General features: G+C 35.4%; 1 protein-coding gene across 1 annotated transcript in view; it reads right to left on the bottom strand.

Moving 5' to 3' along the window:
• The window catches only part of MS3_00007047 (uncharacterized protein), a 68446-nt gene that overhangs the window by 35705 nt on the left and 12011 nt on the right, over nucleotides 1–20730 (bottom strand). Inside the window, exons 8-10 of the mRNA XM_051215303.1 lie at nucleotides 8965–9400; nucleotides 6078–6295; nucleotides 932–1244 (exon numbers count right to left, since the gene is read on the bottom strand). Of these exons, the coding sequence (XP_051068511.1) occupies nucleotides 932–1244; nucleotides 6078–6295; nucleotides 8965–9400 (967 nt within the window). The remainder of the gene's footprint in view (nucleotides 1–931; nucleotides 1245–6077; nucleotides 6296–8964; nucleotides 9401–20730) is intronic.

Below are 20730 nucleotides of genomic sequence, written 5' to 3'. Positions count from 1 at the left end.
CTCCATGAGGTGTAACAGGCGTAAGTAAGTAAGTTAAACTTGGACTAACATTGATGAAATAAAAAATATATCTGGTACCAAAACATCAGGAACGAGTAAATACACACACTTACATGACGCAATATAAACAATCTTTGATTTTACTATTTTCAAAGTCATATCTTAGTCATTCAGCTACAATGTAGGCCCAGACACACATATATGCATCGGTCCAAGTTGCCACACCTCACTCATTAGCACAACAACATGAACACCAAATTCATAGAAGTAGTTAATTCAATGGTAGTAATATACATAAAAGAAAGATTGTGTATAAGGATATAATACATAAAGAAAGAATTAGTTCGTAAAAAGAAAGACATGAAGGATTTTAATCTCATAGTTTAAGTGAAGATAGAGAGTGCATACAAATACGCCATTGTGATCGATTCTGAGTCATGTCACATAGTCTCCAATCAATAGTTACGACAGTCACACGCAACCCAACCAAGTAGTCTGCATCGACCAACATGGTTCAGACCAGAAGTTAGTGACCTCAAGCACTGATGTCACGTTTTCGTTTGGCCTCCCCTAACTTTCTTCCAACATTCTCCAACACTAGTCAGAAGTGCGCGTCGTGGCAGTCAGTGTTCAGGGATACGTAACACGTGACCCGACCATCTCAGTCGATGAAGATTTACAACCTCATCAACTGATTTACCATCATTCCCTAGTACCTTGCATCCAACCTCACTACTACTTACCCGGTGATCACGGGTATAGCAAATTAAATAAATGCATCATTGTGTATTAGATCACAGTTATTTAACATACAACTTGTAACAACTGGATTTTAACACATAAGTAATGATTAATTCATGAAACAATAAGTAATCAATTGTTCTGAATTACAAAGTCCAAAGAACATTTGATATGTATAAGTGCAACTTACCTTGAGCAGCTATGAATGCATTAGCATCAACAGCTTCATCAACTAATGCCCTCATACGTTCAGCAGTATCTGTCCAATGTTGACGCATCATAAGAAAATGATCTGACGTGGCTTGTTTCAAACTAGCTCCACCAGGTTGTAATTGTAAATTTGGATCAGCTGATAGGATAACTGCACGACCAGCTAATACAACTTGTGCACCTAATTCATTAAGTTGACTAGTTAAACAACGTAATGCATCAGAACGCCATACATCGGATAATTTTGTAGCTGCAGCTAATTCTCCAGTATTGACAAGTTGATTACATTGCGTCTAATACAAATTAATACAATTTATAAGTGAATATATTCTTAGATCAAGAAGTTATGTTATAAGAAAATTAAATATACGGAATTACAAAATTAGTTTTTTGTTGTTGTGGTGGTCTAGCTTCAATTGACATATGATCTCAACTGTTAAAATTACTACAATCTCCACAAAACCCCTTCTGATACTAATCAACATATGCTCACCGGTGACTGGCTTCAAGATATATATCCTGGAGTTCTAGTGAGAAGCAGTGACCAATCGAGTACAACGAGGCAACAAATACATATGGGTCATACAATAATAATAAGGTTGTGAAGAGATAGAGAACGTGAGGTGAGTATAATAAAAGGAACAATAAAAAACAGAAATTAATGCATGAGAGTGAAATAATAATGGGAGAGACAGTTCAGTTAACAAAAATACAACCAGAAAGAATTATTTCAGTTAAAGAAGCTACGTTTACTTTTATGAAGAAAGTAAAAGCAAGTTACAGCAGGATCGCCACTGGCTTCTATTCTAAGCCATATCCGATAACGTCTCTAGCCACTTTGTTGCACCATTACTAGGATCCCAAGCAGGCAGTCCTGAAGGACTAACAGAAGCAAGTCCTATACAGCTTCCTTTCATACCACGACACAGTGTCATATACTGACCACCTCCGCTTTTTCCAACCGGTCCCAGAGTCGACAAATAATGGACAACGTGGAATTCTCTGAGACGACATCCATAAGATATATCTAAGCCACCGAAGTCGGTGTTTCAAAAAAGTGACACTAATTGAATAATCGTTGCTGTTCTCGAACACACAATGCCGAACCTCTGCATTACTAACATGATGTTGCCACTGGATGTCGGAAATCCATCGGAGACAACGATGATCAAATAGAGAGTCGTCTAACATCCTCAACTCGGAGAGGCCAGGTTTCACAAGCATAGGGCAAAACTGCTCTCAGCAACGTGTTGTAGATCTGACCTTAATGCGGCACCAACACCAACAAAACCAGACGGTGCCACGAGGTGCCCGGGTATACGAACGTAAAACAAGCTCCACGAAGCTTGAGTTGATACTTAACCTTCTGTATTCAAACATCGAATGAAGTGTAAAACGGAAATATGAGATACAATTTATCTACAAAATACAATAGTTTTAAAGTATTAAGATTTTAATTGGTGACTCAGTGGTTAAGATGTTTAATGTTCAATAACTTAGTCATCAGTTCCAACCATGATGCACCCACTTCAATATGGGCACCTGACTAGTATCACTAGCCCACACAAGTAGAGTACAGTTCGAAGCTAAGCACATGAATATGTCTTTGATAAGGGAGTTAAGAAAACCTGCCGCTTAAAAGAAACTAATTAGACGCATCACTGACTGTCACAATGCGTGTCTGGATCATGAGTACAATAAACCAATAGTTCATAAGTAATTTATGCTTAATCATTTATCTAGTTGGTTTATTTATATAAATCAAGGTGTATTTAAATAACAACCGATAGCTTTAAAGTTCTAGACGTTTTCCGTTAATATCATTAATTTTAGTAACAATTAAAATTGACAAAGAAAATAATTAGATGATGGTTCGCAAGAATTAAATTCAGGCATTACTTCAAAACTCCAGACAATATTGATGTATCAACTAACAATCAATTACAACAGGAGAACCTGAATATTTATTTCACTTTACCGAAACTATCGTTCAATTTATTCATTAGAAGAGATACTTCATGATGACAATAATTTTCATTAGTTTATTTTTATTATTTATTTAAACACATAAATAATGATACAAAGGGGCATCGAATACATATACGCCACACAAGTTACTTGATTTGTATATAATCTGTGATACTGTCCGGATGCCCAAATCGAAGCAGATGGTTTTCTTAGGGGGAAACACCCCAAGCCTTCCACCTAAAGGTCTGATCCACAAGGTAGTAGGTAAGCTTAATGAGATGCAGTCCCATGGTAGCCGGTCATCAATAATTAGTTCATATGCTATTTGTTCCATCAGGATACTGGAGCCCATGTGGACCATTGGTCTAAAATCAAGGTTTTTGAACTTCTATAGGTGGATCTTCCATATCTACAGACCCGGTTCATATGCTGGATATTCGCTTTTCGTACTCTCAATTTCGTAAACAACAGTAATGCTATGAGAAAGCAGTGAGTAGGACTTCCCTAGCAGTGACCATATACGCATGGCCATGTGAGAGCAATTTGAGAGGGAGAACTGACTGTCCCCACACTCGGCCGTACCACGGAATTTGGGGGTATTTTTAGCTCATTTTATTTGCATATCTAAGCTCTGGTAATTATATTTGCCTATACAATTAAAGTAGCCATTATCTATAACTTATTCTATCAATAATAATCATTTATATATATATAATTCGTACAAATTCTTTTCCATCTATTACTTCTAATACATCTATACAGTAATATAATCTTCTATCATTAGTAGTTGAAAAATTATTGGTAAACACATTAAACCTATTCTTACATTTGTTTACCTTAAAATACTTTTGAGTGTCAATTAATAACAAGAGAAATCTGTTATGATCAGTCAAGAAGATCATGATGATGACGACGATGGAAGATGTAGTAATGATAAAAGAAGAAGATAAACACAACAACTTATTCACTTGATTTACCTATAACTATAAATGATCACTAAACATATACATCTAAAGTAAACAATTGAATCTAACTTATATAGACAAATAAACAAACTAGAAATAAAATAGAATATAATATGATTATTTGCAAGAAACTAATCTTATTTCTTTCAAATTCTAGATTATATTATCAATTAGTAAATCAAAATATAAGAGTTATTAAAGAGAAACAGAAAAAAAAACACAACAATAACTGAAGTTATCGTAATGATTCAATGAATCATAGAGAGATCATCAGTAATTCAAGAAGAAGATATGGCATATGCCTTGATCAAATGAATATATATATATATATATATATATATATATATATATATATATATATATATATATATATATGTGAATTGGATAAAGATCATGAGTCAATTGAAGCTAGACCATCATGGAAAACCTGAGAGCATTGGACGGCTGTTGTAGGATTGCTCAACAGTGCGCATCCGCGATCTCGCCTCGCGAGATTCGAACCCAGGACCTATCAGTCTCGCATGCGACCGCTTTAATACTAGGCCGCTGAGCCAGCCGGCATCCAACGAAGTTAATGTCTAACTTTAAGATTTATTGAATAAGATATGTAGATAGAGAATACTATTCAAAATTATGATATGATTATTGAAATATTATATTTGATATTTGACTAGCAGTGAACTACAAAAAAGCGTTCTTCGTCCCGTTACGGTCTTTTCAGATGGATAATTTGGTTCGATACCTTACAGTCCAATCAACAACACATCCACTAAGGTATACTATAATTTGTGACTAAATGTCATGTCGGAGTAATCCGCTAAGGATGCAAATATGATAATGGAGAGTAATCAATAGTAGTCTCAAATATCCACATTGGGAAATCACAAACCTTTACTAGTCAATTATTAACAGTTAAATGATTAAATTACTAGACCACAAATAATAGAAGAAGCTGATTGTTGGGGACAATAGATCCCCAAAACTCATATTTTGTAATTTTATCTTATCGATAAACTTATCGATTAAATGTTTAAATATTTGAATGGGGGTCAATTGATGAACTTATCGATTAAATGTGCAAATAGGTCAATTGATGAACTATCGATTGAATGTTTAAATAGCAGTCAATTGACGAACTTATTGATTAATGTTCAAAACTTTTCATGACGATATCGATTATAAATACGCTTGATTTGTGTGCTTGACTTGATTTGTTATCTGTTGTTTGTCGGTAGAATACACTTTCTACACCTTACCAAGACTTCTTAATCGAGTTAGCAGAGTTGGGGGGCAACGGACCAGGATAGCTATCGAGTCTCTGTATCATTGATCCTTCGTTCCATTCGAGTAAGACGAATCAGTAGTAGCATTCAAGTTAACGAACCAAAACACTAATGTTCACGATCCATCCCCATTTATATTAAGAATTCAAGATATATTCCAAGCAACCTTCAATCATACAGATTGTTGTATCCTGGTTTTTATGTTTTAGTCAAAATGAATGAATAAAAAATATATATCATGAATAACTTCAGGATATTAAACTTAGCATCAGTCATAATTTGCATTCGAGTTTCAAGATAATGAAAGACATTACTGTAGGTTGTATCTTTATAATGAAACTTATTTACTTTACAGTGGGAGTATACATGCAAATAAGAGCAATAAATATTGACCCATGAATGTACTTTATTTATTTATTTGAACACATTAATATTGGCACAAATGGGCACCGAATACATATGATCCACACAAGTTACTTGATTTGTATGTAGGCTGTGATACTACTCGGGTGCCCAGACTGAAGCAGGTGGTTTTCTCAGGGGGCCACAACCGGAGCCTTTGACCTAAAGATCTGATCAATAAGGCAGTGGAGTAACATCGAGAGATGCAGTCCCACGGCAGCCGATCACCAATAATTGGTTCATACTTAATTTGTCCCCTCAAGATAGCGGAGCCCATGTGCACGATTGGTTTGGAAACAGTGTTTTCCAACCCCCCTAAGTTGATCTTCTATATCCACTAACTCGGTTAAAGCGCCGGACATTCGTGTATTTAAACCAGATTTCATCAACAGCAATTTGGATCTATAACATATCCTGTTTAAAGTAGAATACTTCATAACTAGTAAATTATCGGCTTCATACAATCAGTATGTGCAATTCATAGTTTGTAGATTTAATTTACACTTACTAGAAATTCTTTCATTTTCACATTGTAATCATTTTGATCTGGTAAATTACCAGATGATGGAGATGCAGATTCTACTAATTGACGTAATGGTCCAACAAGATCTGTGTAGACTTCAGCAATTTGTCTTGTTAATAATTTCTCTAATGTTTGCCATATATACGCCAAACTACGACTGATAGCCATTGCTAAATCTTGTTGACTGATTTCATTTTCTGCCGCTGATAATTTTATACAGAAAGAAAAAAGAATAAACAAACAAACATAAAAATTGCTTAATGATGCAATCAAATCAAAGTATTGTAAGATAGAGAGAAAAGGCTGTGACGTCCAACTAGTTGTAAAACAAACTAACCGTTCATTGGTTGAAATACTAAACTTACAACTAAGGAGTCCATAGTTCTCGTCATGAACTGACATCATATGAAGCAACAACAGAAAGTTGGTATTCATTTATAACTAAAGAATAACTGAATAGTTATCAATGTCATGTATGTCTAATCCTAAATCCTGATAAAGTCCTATCGATCAAATTCAAATGTGACCACCGATCTAAGCATCAGCATCACATCCATGATGTTGGGATGTTCTAAGGTTGGTAGGAAGTGCTGAAACTATGTTTTGTGTTAATTGCCGTTTGTTAGCAAAGTGCACCTGTTATCTTGGAGGAACTGATTCAAAGTGCGGGATTCGAACCCGAGTCACATTGACAAGTAACCATGCTGAAACTTCATTGAAAGAATTCCATCAGCACCAAGGACTAGACAAACATGACATTTGTCACTGATTCGTGATCAATCGGCTGCAAATATGTCAGTCCTACGTGAAGTTAGTTGCTGCCTGAAACGTTTAGTGGTCAAGTCTCAGATTGTGGAGCTGGGTGGTGTTTGGTTAGATCCTACTGAAAACATCAGATTCCTTAAGATTTTACACAACTAGAAAGAAAATTAGGTCTAAAGTATCCTGCAGATTATATACAATCAATTGTAAGCTAAACTATCGTTCGATAGTTGAAATATAGGACTTCCATCCAACAGGAATCTACATGACATTCGGATAATCAATGAGGAGTATCGGATTATATGGTAAACTATTTTGTTCTAACTTGAGACCTATATTCAATGAAGTTTATCATTGGATTTATACATTTAAAATTAAACGTCATATACATATACTGACTGAAACCGCGTATCAACAATCATGCCGCTTCAAACACCAACATGTTCCGCGAAGAATATATGTTCAAATGGCTTTCTCAGCTTCCTTTTTTTCTTGTATATCGTAAGTGAACATCAAAATAATCATTGACGATCGAATAACGTGTGTAAATAGTGATTCAATAATCTAAATAGATTTATTTATTTAACTGAACATATAAATATTGGTACAAAGAGACACTGAATACAGGTCACTTGATTTGTATGTGGGCTGTGATACTACCCAGGTGCCCAAACCGAAACAGGTGGTTTTCTTAGGGGACCACACCCCAAGCCTTCAACCTAAAGGTCTGATCCACAATGCAATGGAGCAACATAAGGAGATGTAGTCACATGTTAGCCGGCGACCAACTATTGTTTCACAGACCATTTCATCCTTCAGGATCCTGCAGCCGATGTTCACCATCGGTCTGGAATGAGGGTTTTCCAAATCTTATAGGTGGACCCTACACGTGTCCATTAATCCGTTTAAAGCGCCAGGTATTCGCTTTTCGTCCTCTCAATTTCGTAAACAACAGTAATGCCACGAGAAAGCAGTGAGTAAGACTTCCTCGACCATGTGAGAGTATTTTGAGAGGGAGAGCTATCTCTCCCCACCCTCAAGCCATATCAAGGCATCTAGGGGCTAAATAGAGATATAAGCAAATTAAAATGTTAATGAAGGAGCATCATTGTTATTTTATACACTATCAATAAATCAACATGAACAAATAAAGAGTTATTTTCAATACCAAAATGTACTTTTGATCTCTTATTTAGTTCTTAGGAAAATGTAAACTATTTAGATTGATCATGTGATAATAACATTTACATAGTGATTAATTAGATCAATTGTTTCATGGTATTTACATATGAATAATACCCACGTACATATTTTCTTCTTACCAAATTTTGCTAATTAATAATGCCATTCATTTTTCACATGATTTTAATTTGTTTGAGATCATGAATTGATTGATGTTAGATCATCATTTAAAAAAATTTGTACATTCATGATCTTAATTACGGTATTCGAACTTAGAAACCTTTGATCTTGTACACAAATAGTTAAACTCCAGAAAACTGAGTTGGCATCTAACGGTATTCATGTTTGACTTTAATCAATGGTGATCTAATATCGATCGATTTATGATTTCAATCAAAAGCTTAACAATCTCCATAACCCTATATTGATATTTAATTTGTGTTTATTACATGGTATCTCGATCATACCAATTAAGTCATTTGTATATGTCTGTATCAAGTGAGAACATCAGTGACTCTTGATGTATATGTCTATTTTCGATTTCCTGGTGATGTTGACAAAAATAGCACAGTTCTAGAGTAAGAGATATACATTTTGTTACTTATTCAAAAAGTATATATATGTGTACTAGGTTTTCGGTTACAATTTTTGTAGGATGGTTAAGAGATAATACATGGCTGCCCGAAGTGAAAATGGAGGAGTAGAACACGAGCTTGCGACTTAGTAGTTTAATGTCGAATAACTGCACCACGATGATACTCCTATACAAAAAACATATACCTAATATAACTGAGATTATTCAAAATATTCAAATTCACTGTATTTACTTTGCATGCTGAAAACAAGTGTGGAACTTGTATATGATCAATATTTTCTACATTGGATTAACATATATAGAAGAGAGCGAAATAATAGTAATGGTGCTTACTTAATGGTTGAGAAGATATTGCAAAAAGTTTGTCAGAAACTCTCTCGACATGTTCACATGATTCTAAACAGGCATCATTGGTCCCCTTGTCTTCAGACGGACTACTGTTAGCATTTATTTTATTGTTATTGGCAGAAACATCATTACTATCAGATGACATTATAATACTTCTTGCACCTTGAGCTAATGAACGACATGCTTCTAAGCCAACATGACGTAATGGACCACGAGGATCAGCTAGCCAACGTTGAGCCTGAACTAGTTTACCTTCAAGTGTTCTAGCCAAACGAAATAATGGATTACATGTGTGATGCTGTTGATCACCAACGCCGCCACCATTATGATCACGTAATGATAAATCTTTACATAATCTAGATAATTGATTTAATTTTGTACTAAGTGTATTGGCAATATGACTTGCTTCTGATCCATTACCCTGAAATAAAAATACGTATATTGAACATTGGTGAATGAATAACTATCATCTGTTCGATTGATTAGAAAAACGGAACCAAAGAATTATAAACGAGTTACTTTAAAAATTCATGTAAGAAGCATATTGGCGGCCGTTTACATTGATCCTACACATCCAATAAAATAAATTCTGTTAAGCTAAAGCTAGACGGGAAAGGATTTAAGCCAATGCCTAGTTAGATGTGTACAATTTTGCATAGAAACAGAAGAGAATGAATGTATTTTTTATTAGTAATAGCTGGATTTTGACGTCATTTGAAAAGTCAAAGTTACCAACCAAAGATTGAGGGATCTCCAGGACTACAGCCAAGATCAGCACCCCGGTGGATGACGTTTTGTTATTTGAAACGTACGGTACAGGATTTGATTCTCGATACAATTATTAATAATATGGTATAAGTGTATTCAGCCGAAAAGACCCATATAGGACAAAACATGTTTTCTGGACACCCTGCTATACAATGTCTAACTTGTATTGTATGTTGTACGATAAATGTGTAAGATATGAGTGATGTAAATCAATTCTGAAATCAAACAACGTTAACCAAAGTTAGCGTATGTATAGGGATAGATATATAACTCAGTTGATCAAACAAAATGTAGATGAAGTGGTTTTACAACGAATGAGCAAACGTTTGAATTATCGAGTTGCACATGATATAATTCCTGGTCAACATGCAATGAACATCTTATCGACAAAACAAACATGTATATGTCCAATAAGCAAATTCCTTTGAAATATGTAATCATCAGAATGGTAAGTTAGACTACTACAAGCTATATGTGACAAGCGTTGAGGACATACGTATGAGTTATATCAATCAAAACTGTAGGTACGAATAGGTAACCTAACCATGATTTTATATTTACAGTGAAATGTGTATGTGAATACAGTCCTACAATAAATTAGATACCATCAAATTTTAATAAAATCACATTTGATCAGTAGCTTACAAGTCGAAACCAAGGACAGAATTTTCAATACAAATGTCAAGACAGTTCTATTGTATGAGGCGGAAACCTGGAGAACTACGAAAGCTATCATCCAAAAAAACAAGTGTTTATTAACAGTTGTCTACGCAAAATACTTCGGATCCGTTGGCCGGACACTATTAGCAACAGCCTACTGTGGGAAAGAACAAACCAGATCCCAGCGGAGGACGAAATCAGGAAGAAGCACTGGAAGTGGATAAGACACATACATTGAAGAAAACACCCAACTGTGTCACAAGACAAGCCCTCACATGGAATCTTCAAGGTAAAAGGAAAAGAGGAAGACCAAGGAACACATAACACCGAGAAATAGAGACAGATATGAGAAGAATGAACAAAAATTGGATAGAACTAAAAAGAAAGGCGGAGGACAGAGTGGGTTGGAGAATGCTGGTCGGCAGCCTATGCTCCATTGGGAGTCGAAACAAAAATTTGCTTACTCCACGCTTATTAGATTGTTAGAAAGATTGTAAAACAAACACAGCAATTTATTAATACCCAAAATAGATAATGAATCAATCCATTCAATTATAGTTTTATTTCCCTAAAGGAAATAGTAAATCAAATTAAAAATACAATTGATAAAGTACCAACGATTTGTTCATTCATTTGGCCAAACAAGAAAACATAGACGAAGGAAAGTGGTCAAGTCAAAAGAAATCAAAACAATTCCAATTTGTACACAAATACCTACTTATTGAGCCAGGTCATACTGTCAACATTAAAATAAAAAATCACAAGCATCCCTTCAAGTACTTAACATTACAGATGAACATCGACACACACACACACATACTTAACCGATGAAGCTTTGACCAATGAAGTAGTGCATTTTCAGACTTTCAATCTTCCTTAGAGATTACATTTCAAGAAAGTAAACATGAAATATTTATCAGTCAGTCAGTAACAGAACTGTGGAAATTTTAGTTCAATTTGTAGGTCGTACTCATTATAATTCAATGTTAATTAAGGGACCATTAAAAACGAAAGAGAACCGAATAGCTGTACACATAAGATTCTGTCTGTATTTGAATTGAGAACTATGTGGTACTGAAACGAGCACTTAATTATCAATGGTACAATTACAACTTATATCAATTTGTGACAAAGATCAACGATCACCTAATGGTAATATTAATTTTACTTTTCAATATAGTTTTGTAATTATCTAATCATACTAGATTTGGATTTTATTATGATTATCATTTAATTACAATCTACTCGTCATAATTAATTCATATTGAAAGTTTCTATCCAATTTTACTTCAATCAACTGTTCAAACCACTGCTCAATAAATTAAAGTTTAAGCGTTCTCGTTCGAGAATAATATGTCCTAGATTCGAATATTGCGGAGCGGGATCGTGGATACGCACTGCTAGAATAAAACAGCTGTTCAGTACTTTCAGGTTTTCCATGATGGTCTTATTTTATTTTATTTATTTAAACACATAAACATTTATGCATCCCGTGATATAATTTATTTATGGGAACACATAAATATTAGTTCAAAGGGACACCAAATACATATGTGCCACACAAGTCGTTTGATTTGTGTGTAGGCTGTGATACTATTCGGGTGCCGAAACCGAAACAGGTGGTTTTCTTAGAGAACCACGAATGGAGCCTTCAGCCTGAAGGTTTGGTCCATAAGGCAGTGGAGCAACGTAAGGAGATGCAGTCCCATGGCAGCCGGTCATCAATAAGTGGTTCATACTCAATTTGTTCCGTCGGGATCCTGGAGCCCATGAGCACCATTGGTTTTGAACGAGGGTTTTTCAACTCCCCCTAGGTGCGTTCTTCGTATTCACCAACCCGTTTAAAGCGCCAGATATCCACTTTTCTTCCTTTCAATTTCGTAAAGAACACGCCCGCCACAAGACGGCAGTGAGTAGGACTTCCGTGACAGTGGTTGTGTGCACGTGGCCATGTGAGAGCATTTCGAGGAGACTTGACTCTCCCCACTTTCAGCCATATCTGAGCATTTGTGGGCCCATGATGGTCTAGCTTGAATTGACTTATGAATTCAATGATTACAATCTTCACATAACCTCTCTCTAATGTTAATTTATTATTTTATTGTGTATTGATCCTCTTTATTTATGTAAATAATAAACTAATTGCAATTTAATCTTTTTGATATTTACCTAAAGATTAATTATTAAATGTATTTATATGATTAGAAATGAGGTTATTATTACCTTTTTACAATATGTACTTTCTACAATGTTAACATGATATTTGTTGCTAAGGCTAAATAGGCATATATACAGTTAGAGACATTGATTAAGTAGTATAAAAAGAAATAATAATAAAGTAATCAACTGAATAGTATCCAATGAATTATAATCATGTATACTTTTCCAATAACTGGTAATTTGACAGTGAACAAGGCGACAAATTCAGTTATACACAAGCTATATATGTATATGTATACAGTGGTATTTCATTAAAACATCAATATAATAAGTAATGAATGGTAAACACAAGAGACAATTTGTCATAAATATATATATAACATCAATAACGAGTATAATCTATTTCGTTTGTTTATAATGAACTTATTTACGATGAATAGAATATCAGTAATATGTTGTGTAACACTATGAAATATGGATTAATTGTTGTTCAAATGAAAAGTAATTACACATAATTAGAAAAATACTAATTGAAAGTATTTCAAGGGTAAAACAATAATCAAGTATTGCTTGATATGATAAGTCAGTCAGTTATCAACAATGTAGAACTTCGTACATACGTACATCAATTCGAGTTGCTATACCCTATTAGCACAGAGATACAATTGTTGATTCAAATCACATGGTGGTAGAGGTAGTAAGAGTATAAACAGTAATCGGAAAGATTATGGTTTTAAGATGTTAGTCAACAAGTATAATCCAGTGAAATAAATTTGGAAAGAGAAAAAATAGGGGCATGAATATTTCAGAAGATTAGAATTTGGGAGGACATAAAGAGTGGATGCACCTGCACCATTACAAACGATTTCGAGCCATGTCATTCAAGGTCGCTAATCATCGGTTACTATCGTCTCGCGGATCCCAACCAGGTAGTTTACACCTATCAGTCTACTTGTCAGTGACTTCATGGATTTGTGTCATGTTATGGTCTGGTCGCCCCTAGCTTCCTTCCAACCTACTCCTACACCATATGATGAGTACAGTTTTAATTCACTGGAGACTAAGTGACCTTCAAATGGATATTCTCAAATTGTTTATAATACCTTATCATGATGGTCGTCATGATAATGTTGGACGTAAGTGTTGTTTTATTTGATATAAAACCTATTTTATTGAGTAGCTATCATGTATTTTAATACCAGTATTCTCTATTCTACTTTTCAGATAATGAATTATGGTTATTACGAATAGAGGATATTCGTATTCCAGGCATTGCTCATGTATACTGTAATCGATGAGTGAACAATGCTAAGTTTCGGCATAAAGCACTAGATAAAGTTTGTGAATTGATTGATCAGGTAGCAATAGTTTATCAAGTACGATGCTTGTAACATGTATAACATATACCCGAACACCAACTACATGAAAGGTGTAGTGATACATTGGAGAAGGTTAGAGATTTCTGAATCACGAGGACATATTAATGTATTAGGTTATTGACAACTGCACTGAAAGACATGTAAATAGGTGCAGAGTACATAGTTTGGGTCTCTACAACAATAGTAACCAATATTTCGAGATGTTGCGTAACAACCCTGTCCTGAGCAATCCTTTCTAGTTCCTGCTCATCCTTTCCATATCTGATTTTATTTCCTGACGTAATGTGTTTTTTGGCCTCCCTCTTTCTCGCTTCCCTTCAGCATTCCAAGTTAGGGCTTGCATCGTGATGCAGTTTGATGATTTCAGTAATGTATGTCCTATCCATTTCCATAGTCTTTTCATAATTTCCTCTTCAGCTGGAGGCTGGTTTGTTCTCTCCCACAGAAGGCTGTTGTTGGTATCCGACCAATGGACGTTGAATATCTTGCGTAGACAACTATTTATAAATACTTATACTTTCTTCATGATGGTTGAAGTAGTTCTCTAAGATTCAGTTCTGTACAGCAGAACTATGTTGACGTTCGTATTGAAGATTCTCACTCTGACATTGGTTGACAGTTGTTTTGAGTTAAATATGTTCTTCAAATGTAGGGATGCTGTCCTTTCTTTGCCGATCCTCGCCTTTACGTCTGCATCTGGTCCTCCTTGTTTATCGATGATGCTTACCAGGTACGTGAAGGATTCTACATCTTCCAGAGTTTCGCCATCAAGTGCGATTGGGTTGGTGTTCTCCGTGTTGTATTTGAGAATCTTGCTTTTTCCTTTGTGTATGTTGAAGCCTACTGATGCAGAGGCTGCTGCATTTGTTCGTGTATATGGGATAGGAGGGCTAGGTCATCTGCGAAGTTCAAATCGTCTAATTGGTTCTGAGCTGTCCATTGTATTCCATTTTTTCTCGCAGATGTCGAGGTGTTATAATCCGCCTGTAGCTCTCCTAGAGTTACTGCCGGTTACAAGTCCGGATAAAGGAAGAGGATTGGGCATGGAGTTAGTGACCCCATCCTGTAGATAACTAACTCGCTAAAAAAACCTATGCAGAAAAAAACCTTACAACGTGATCGGCATAATTTGGTCAGTATTAAATAACTAGACAAATCAGAAATCGATCACTACTCAGTAATTGACCGACTCTAATGACTATAATTTATTGTATATTCCCCGAGTTGAACTAACTAGTCTGTGTAGAATTCTCCACGTGTTTTGCAACAAAAATTATAGTGTTTCCCATTGACCCATAATCAACTCAGTACTTGAAAATGAAAAAAAAACTCAACACACACATACACAAATCACTTCGTCAATCATTGAGTGCTTATTTTACAGATAAGTACTGAGAAAAAAAACATTATTTGATAATCTATAAAGGTAAGTTTAATCATAAAATAATTCACAAACACATTTTTCATCCTTACAAAAAGTAGACTTATAAAACAGTATTGTTAAGTCCGCTACTTGATTAACGCAGAATACGGTTTAAGACTAGGATACTAGAACGTTGAACTTCACCGTCGCCATTCAGAAGACAGAAGAAAAGCTGGAGAAGTGTTTATTTGGTAAGAATCAAAGTGTACGGAAAATCACGGGTATTTACAGATACTAGCATTTGTTAAATCAACATTATATTTCGACCAATCCGCTAAGAGATATATTATGCTACTGACCAATAGTGGCATATTACGTTGATATTCTAGAAAGCTCCATTATGTTCTGATTGTCTGTAACTCTTCGGCTTCTTTAGGGCCTCTGGGGGCTCCGTTGTAGTTCTTGGAAGCTGACTCAATACCTTCCCCGAATAAGACTTCTTTCTATGATTCACTTGTAACTTGACAACTTGTTTGCGGCGGCGTCTCATTATTCTTGTTGTCTTCCCTGTCCGAGACTTCTTTTCAGGGTTCTTGGGCGTATGTAACGTTGATGTGTCTGAGATTAATTCTAACGGAAGATCCGGCTGGTTATATTGAGTGCACATCGTTCTTTTATCTTTATGGATTTGATTTGTATGTCGTATACATATACCAAAGGTTCCTCGAACTCTGTACAAAACGTTTTCCAATTTTTGTACAACTTTGCCCAGTTCCCACTGGTTTTTTCCGAGGTAGGATTTAATGGAGACTTCGTCACCAGCATTAAAGTTTCGGATATTTGGATTGTGACTGTACCCATCCACTAATTCGAATGGCAACATGGCGTTGAAAACGGTCTGGATACGCCTTCCGAACATGGCTTCAGCGGGAGACTTACTATCTGGAACATTTGGGTTCGGAGTGGTTCTGCAGGCTGTTAAAAATTTTGTGATTACCTGTTCAGTTGTCCCTTCGACTCCCCCTTTTAGTAATGCTCGTTTAAAAGTGTGAACAAAACGTTCTGCTTGTCCGTTCGATTGTGGATAATAGGGCGGAGAACAAAGATGAATTATTCCATTCGTGCTACAGAAATACTTAAACGATTCTGCAATGAATTGCGAGTCATCATCAGTTACTAAGGTCTCTGAAATTCCGAAGCAGCTAAACAAGGTGGACAACTTATGGATTGTTTCTGATGTTGTACAATTGGTCATGGTATATACTTCTGGCCACTTAGTAAATGGATCCACAATAATGAGGAACATTTTTCTTTGAATTGGACCAGCAAAATCTGTGTGAAGTTTTACCCAGGTTCCTGAAGGTGTTGGCCAATGCTGAGGTTCGAATTTGCTACAAAAATTATAGTGTTTCCCATTGATCCATAATCAACTCAGTACTTGAAAATGAAAAAAAACCTCAACACACATATATATATATATATATATATATATATATATATACGAATCACTTCGTCAATCATTAAGTGCTTACTGATTGGGAGACTTAATGTTACTGAGAAAAAAAACCCATTAATTGATAATGTATAAAGATAAGTTTGATCATAACTTACTTACTTACTCATGCCTGTTACTCCTAATGGAGCATAGGCCGCCGACCAGCATTCTCCAACCCACTCTGTCCTGGGCCTTCTTTTCTAGTTCCATACAATTCTTGTATATTTCTCTCATGTCTATCTCCATTTCTCGGCGTAATGTGTTCTTTGGTCTTCCTCTTTTCCTTTGACCTTGAGGATTCCAAGTGAAGGCTTGTCTTGTGACACAGTTGGGTGCTTTCCTCAATGTGTGTCCTATCCACTTCCAGTGCTTCTTCCTGATTTCTTCCTCCGCTGGGATCTGGTTTGTTCTCTCCCATAGTACGTTATTGCTAATAGTGTCCGGCCAACGGATCTGGAGTATTTTGAGTAGACAACTGTTAATAAACACTTGTATGCTCTGGATGATAGCTTTCGTAGTTCTCCAGGTTTCCGCCTCATACAGTAGAACTGTCTTGACATTTGTATTGAAAATCCTGACTTTGGTGTTGGTTGACAGTTGATTTGAGTTCCAGATGTTCCTCAGTTGTAAATATGCTGCTCTTGATTTGCCGATCCGCGCCTTCACATCTGCATCAGATCCACCCTGTTCATCAATGATGCTGCCCAAATATGTAAAGGTTTTTACATCTTCCAAATCTTCTCCGTCAATTGTGATTGGATTGGTGCATGTTGTGTTGTATCGGAGAATCCTGCTTTTCCCTTTGTGTATATTGAGACCTATTGCTGCTGAGGCTGCTGCCACACTGTTCGTCTTCTCCTACATTTGTTGTTGTGTTTGGGATAGGAGGCCAAGTTTGATCATAAAATAATTTACAAACAAATTTTTCATCCTTATAAAAAAGTATACCATACATGTATGTACATATGTACACTTAACTACACTTACACATATATATATATATATATATATATATATATATATACACGACACAAGTTTGTACTATTTCGTAAATGGATATCAATAAAGAATAAATACTTTAGTCAAAAAGAATTTTTATGAAAGACATTATTCTGGAGACCAAGAGAAAGAAAGAGCGCGGGGGTGAGAACCGGAGTTAACCAAATGCCAAAGACGACAGAATACCATATAGAATATAATACAAATTCTATCATGTACTAGAAAAATACACTTTCCGCGGATAGAAATAACAAGATTAGTATATCTATATATAGTTTTCTACGACTGACAGATGACAGGAAAAATGTTGAAAATATTCAATTAAATATAATTGGTTAGTTTAGTTGACTGACTCTAAACAGTAAAATTATTCCCATTCAATAGTGAAAATCAATAACCAATATTAACCAATAATAATGATCATAAAACAGAATGATATAATCATTTGAAATAGAAAAAAAAACACAACTAATATTTCAATAACCAAAAATAGAGGAAACTTTTATACCAATCGACATGGAATTTATTCAAAAATAGTTACCATGTAAACTATGCATTTCATAATAAAAATGACAAACAAGATGATCATAACTGGTACTAGAAATAATTGTGATCCCTATCTTGTAAAAATAAAACCAACTCTTTTTTTGTACAGATTTGTGTAACGTTGACTTTGGGAAACAATATATATATATATATATGTTATTGGCTAATGATACGAAGAGGAGTTCGAAATTAGGTTAGTTAAAAGTTGAACACTTAAAGTAATAAGGCAACTCTACAGAAGAGTTAACTCTTTTTCTCGCTCTCCCTCGAACTCCTCTCACAATGTATACAATCACTGTCAGGGAAGTCCTACTCATTGTCTTCTCGTGGCGAGGGTGTTGTTTACGAAATTGAAAGGACGAAAAGCGAATGTTCGGCGCTTTAACTGGATTAATGAATATGGAGGGTTCATCTAGGGGGAGTTGGAAAACCCTGATTCCTAACCAATGGTGTGCATGGAATCCAGTATCCTGAGGGAATAAATGGTGTATGAACCAATCGTTGATCACCGGTTACCATGGGACTGCATCTCCTGACGTTGCTCCACTGCCTTATGGATGAGACCTTTTTATGTGGAAAGCTCCGGTTGTGATTCCTTAAGAAAACCACCTGCTTCTGTTTGGGCATCCGGACAGTATTCCAGCCCTCACACAAATCAAATGATTTATATGGCACATATGTTGAAAGATAAAATACAAGTATGGAACTTAATGTTTAGGATACCAAGAGAGTGACCTTAAATAAATGTGGATCAAATAAAACACGACTCTATTTCGAAGCACTGTGATGAATAATCAAGTCATTCTCTGTGTAGATCAATCTTTTTACTGCATCTCAACAAATAATAGTTATGTAACTGATAAGATTTTAGGCATTATGTAAAACACTTAACAATAGACGTCATAATATTGTAGCAAATGTAACAATAAACTGTTTGTGCAAACTTTGTGACAGTTTTAACTTGTCTGCAATAATTATAGTCTGATTGAGGATAAAAATATAGATTTTTGTGAAGTTAAGTACAACAATTTAAAGAGATACACCGTGGAATCTAGCTACTTACAACAAACTAATTCTAATTCACATACAATTGTGAAAACGTGTCCAAATTTATAGGTATGATCATAAGAAAGAACTCAGTAAATAAATAGTGTGTACTGATTTGTCAAACAAATTAATCATTTAAACTAACAATCCTATTAAGTTGAACAAATTCTGTTGGTTTAAACTAATAAATTAATGATTTTTCGAAGTTTACTTTACTGTAGAGACCTCTATAATGAACTAATTAGACAGGTTTATATATAACTAATTTTGATTTTATTGTTTTTTATTTATTTATTTTAAAACATAGATATTGGTACACAGATCTCATTTGATATGCGTGAGGGATGTGATACTGTCCGGCTGCCCAAACAGAAGTAGGTGGTTTTCTTAAGGAGCCACACCCGGAGCCTTCGACCCGAAGGTCTGATCCACAAGGCAGTGGAGCAACGTCAGGAGATGCAGTCCCATGGTAGCCGGTGACCAACGATTGGTTCATACGCCATTTGTTCCTTCAGGACACCGGACCCAGCCCATGTGCACCACTGGTTTGGAATCAGGGTTTTCCAACTCCATGTCCACTAACCCGGTTAAAGAGCCAAATGTTCGCTTTTCGTCTTCACACCTTCGTAAACAACATCCCCGCCACGTGAAGGCAGTGAGTAGGACTTCCCTGGCAGAGGCTATATACGCGTGGCCATGTGAGAGCATTGCGAGAGGGAGAGCTGACTCTCCCCACTCTCGGCGGTACCAGGGCATTTGGGGGCTGGATTTTATTGAATATATACTATCACGGCATTATATTTATAGATAAGAATAGGTTGTACATGTACGTATCCCAGTAACAGCGGAAATATACATAAAAAAGAGTATAAAAGGATGTATATATTACCGCATACAAGAATTTGAACTGGGTATATAGATAATAGTTGCAAATCTAACAGTAAAAAAACTGAAAAATAAAGCTTTTAAAAAGTAATTTCAATTGCAAACTGGATTTCACTAGAAAACTATAGGAACTCTAGTTTGAAACTCCACAGTATTTGTCACCAACAACACTTGTGATCATGTAATCTCTAGATCAACATAACACTAGTAGTTTTTTTTAAAACTATTTATAGTGTGCTACAGGTTGTCCTGAACAATTCCCGGGTTTGTATTGTTGTGCTTCATCGAATCAAGAATATGGTGCATAATAGTCCGATTTTTCTTACCAGGTTCAATAAATACTGTTCTATTGCAAATTCAGGAAAATTTGTCTCAAATACACTTAAATTGATTAGTCCAAATCTATTTAAAAATGTACACGAAGAAACTATCGTATTTTGGTTAACTGA

Source organism: Schistosoma haematobium, chromosome 2 (genome assembly GCF_000699445.3).
Source record: "Schistosoma haematobium chromosome 2, whole genome shotgun sequence".
Classification (NCBI taxonomy): domain Eukaryota; kingdom Metazoa; phylum Platyhelminthes; class Trematoda; order Strigeidida; family Schistosomatidae; genus Schistosoma; species Schistosoma haematobium.
Note: the sequence above shows the minus strand (reverse complement) of the source record. Positions and strands in the feature narration are given on the sequence as shown.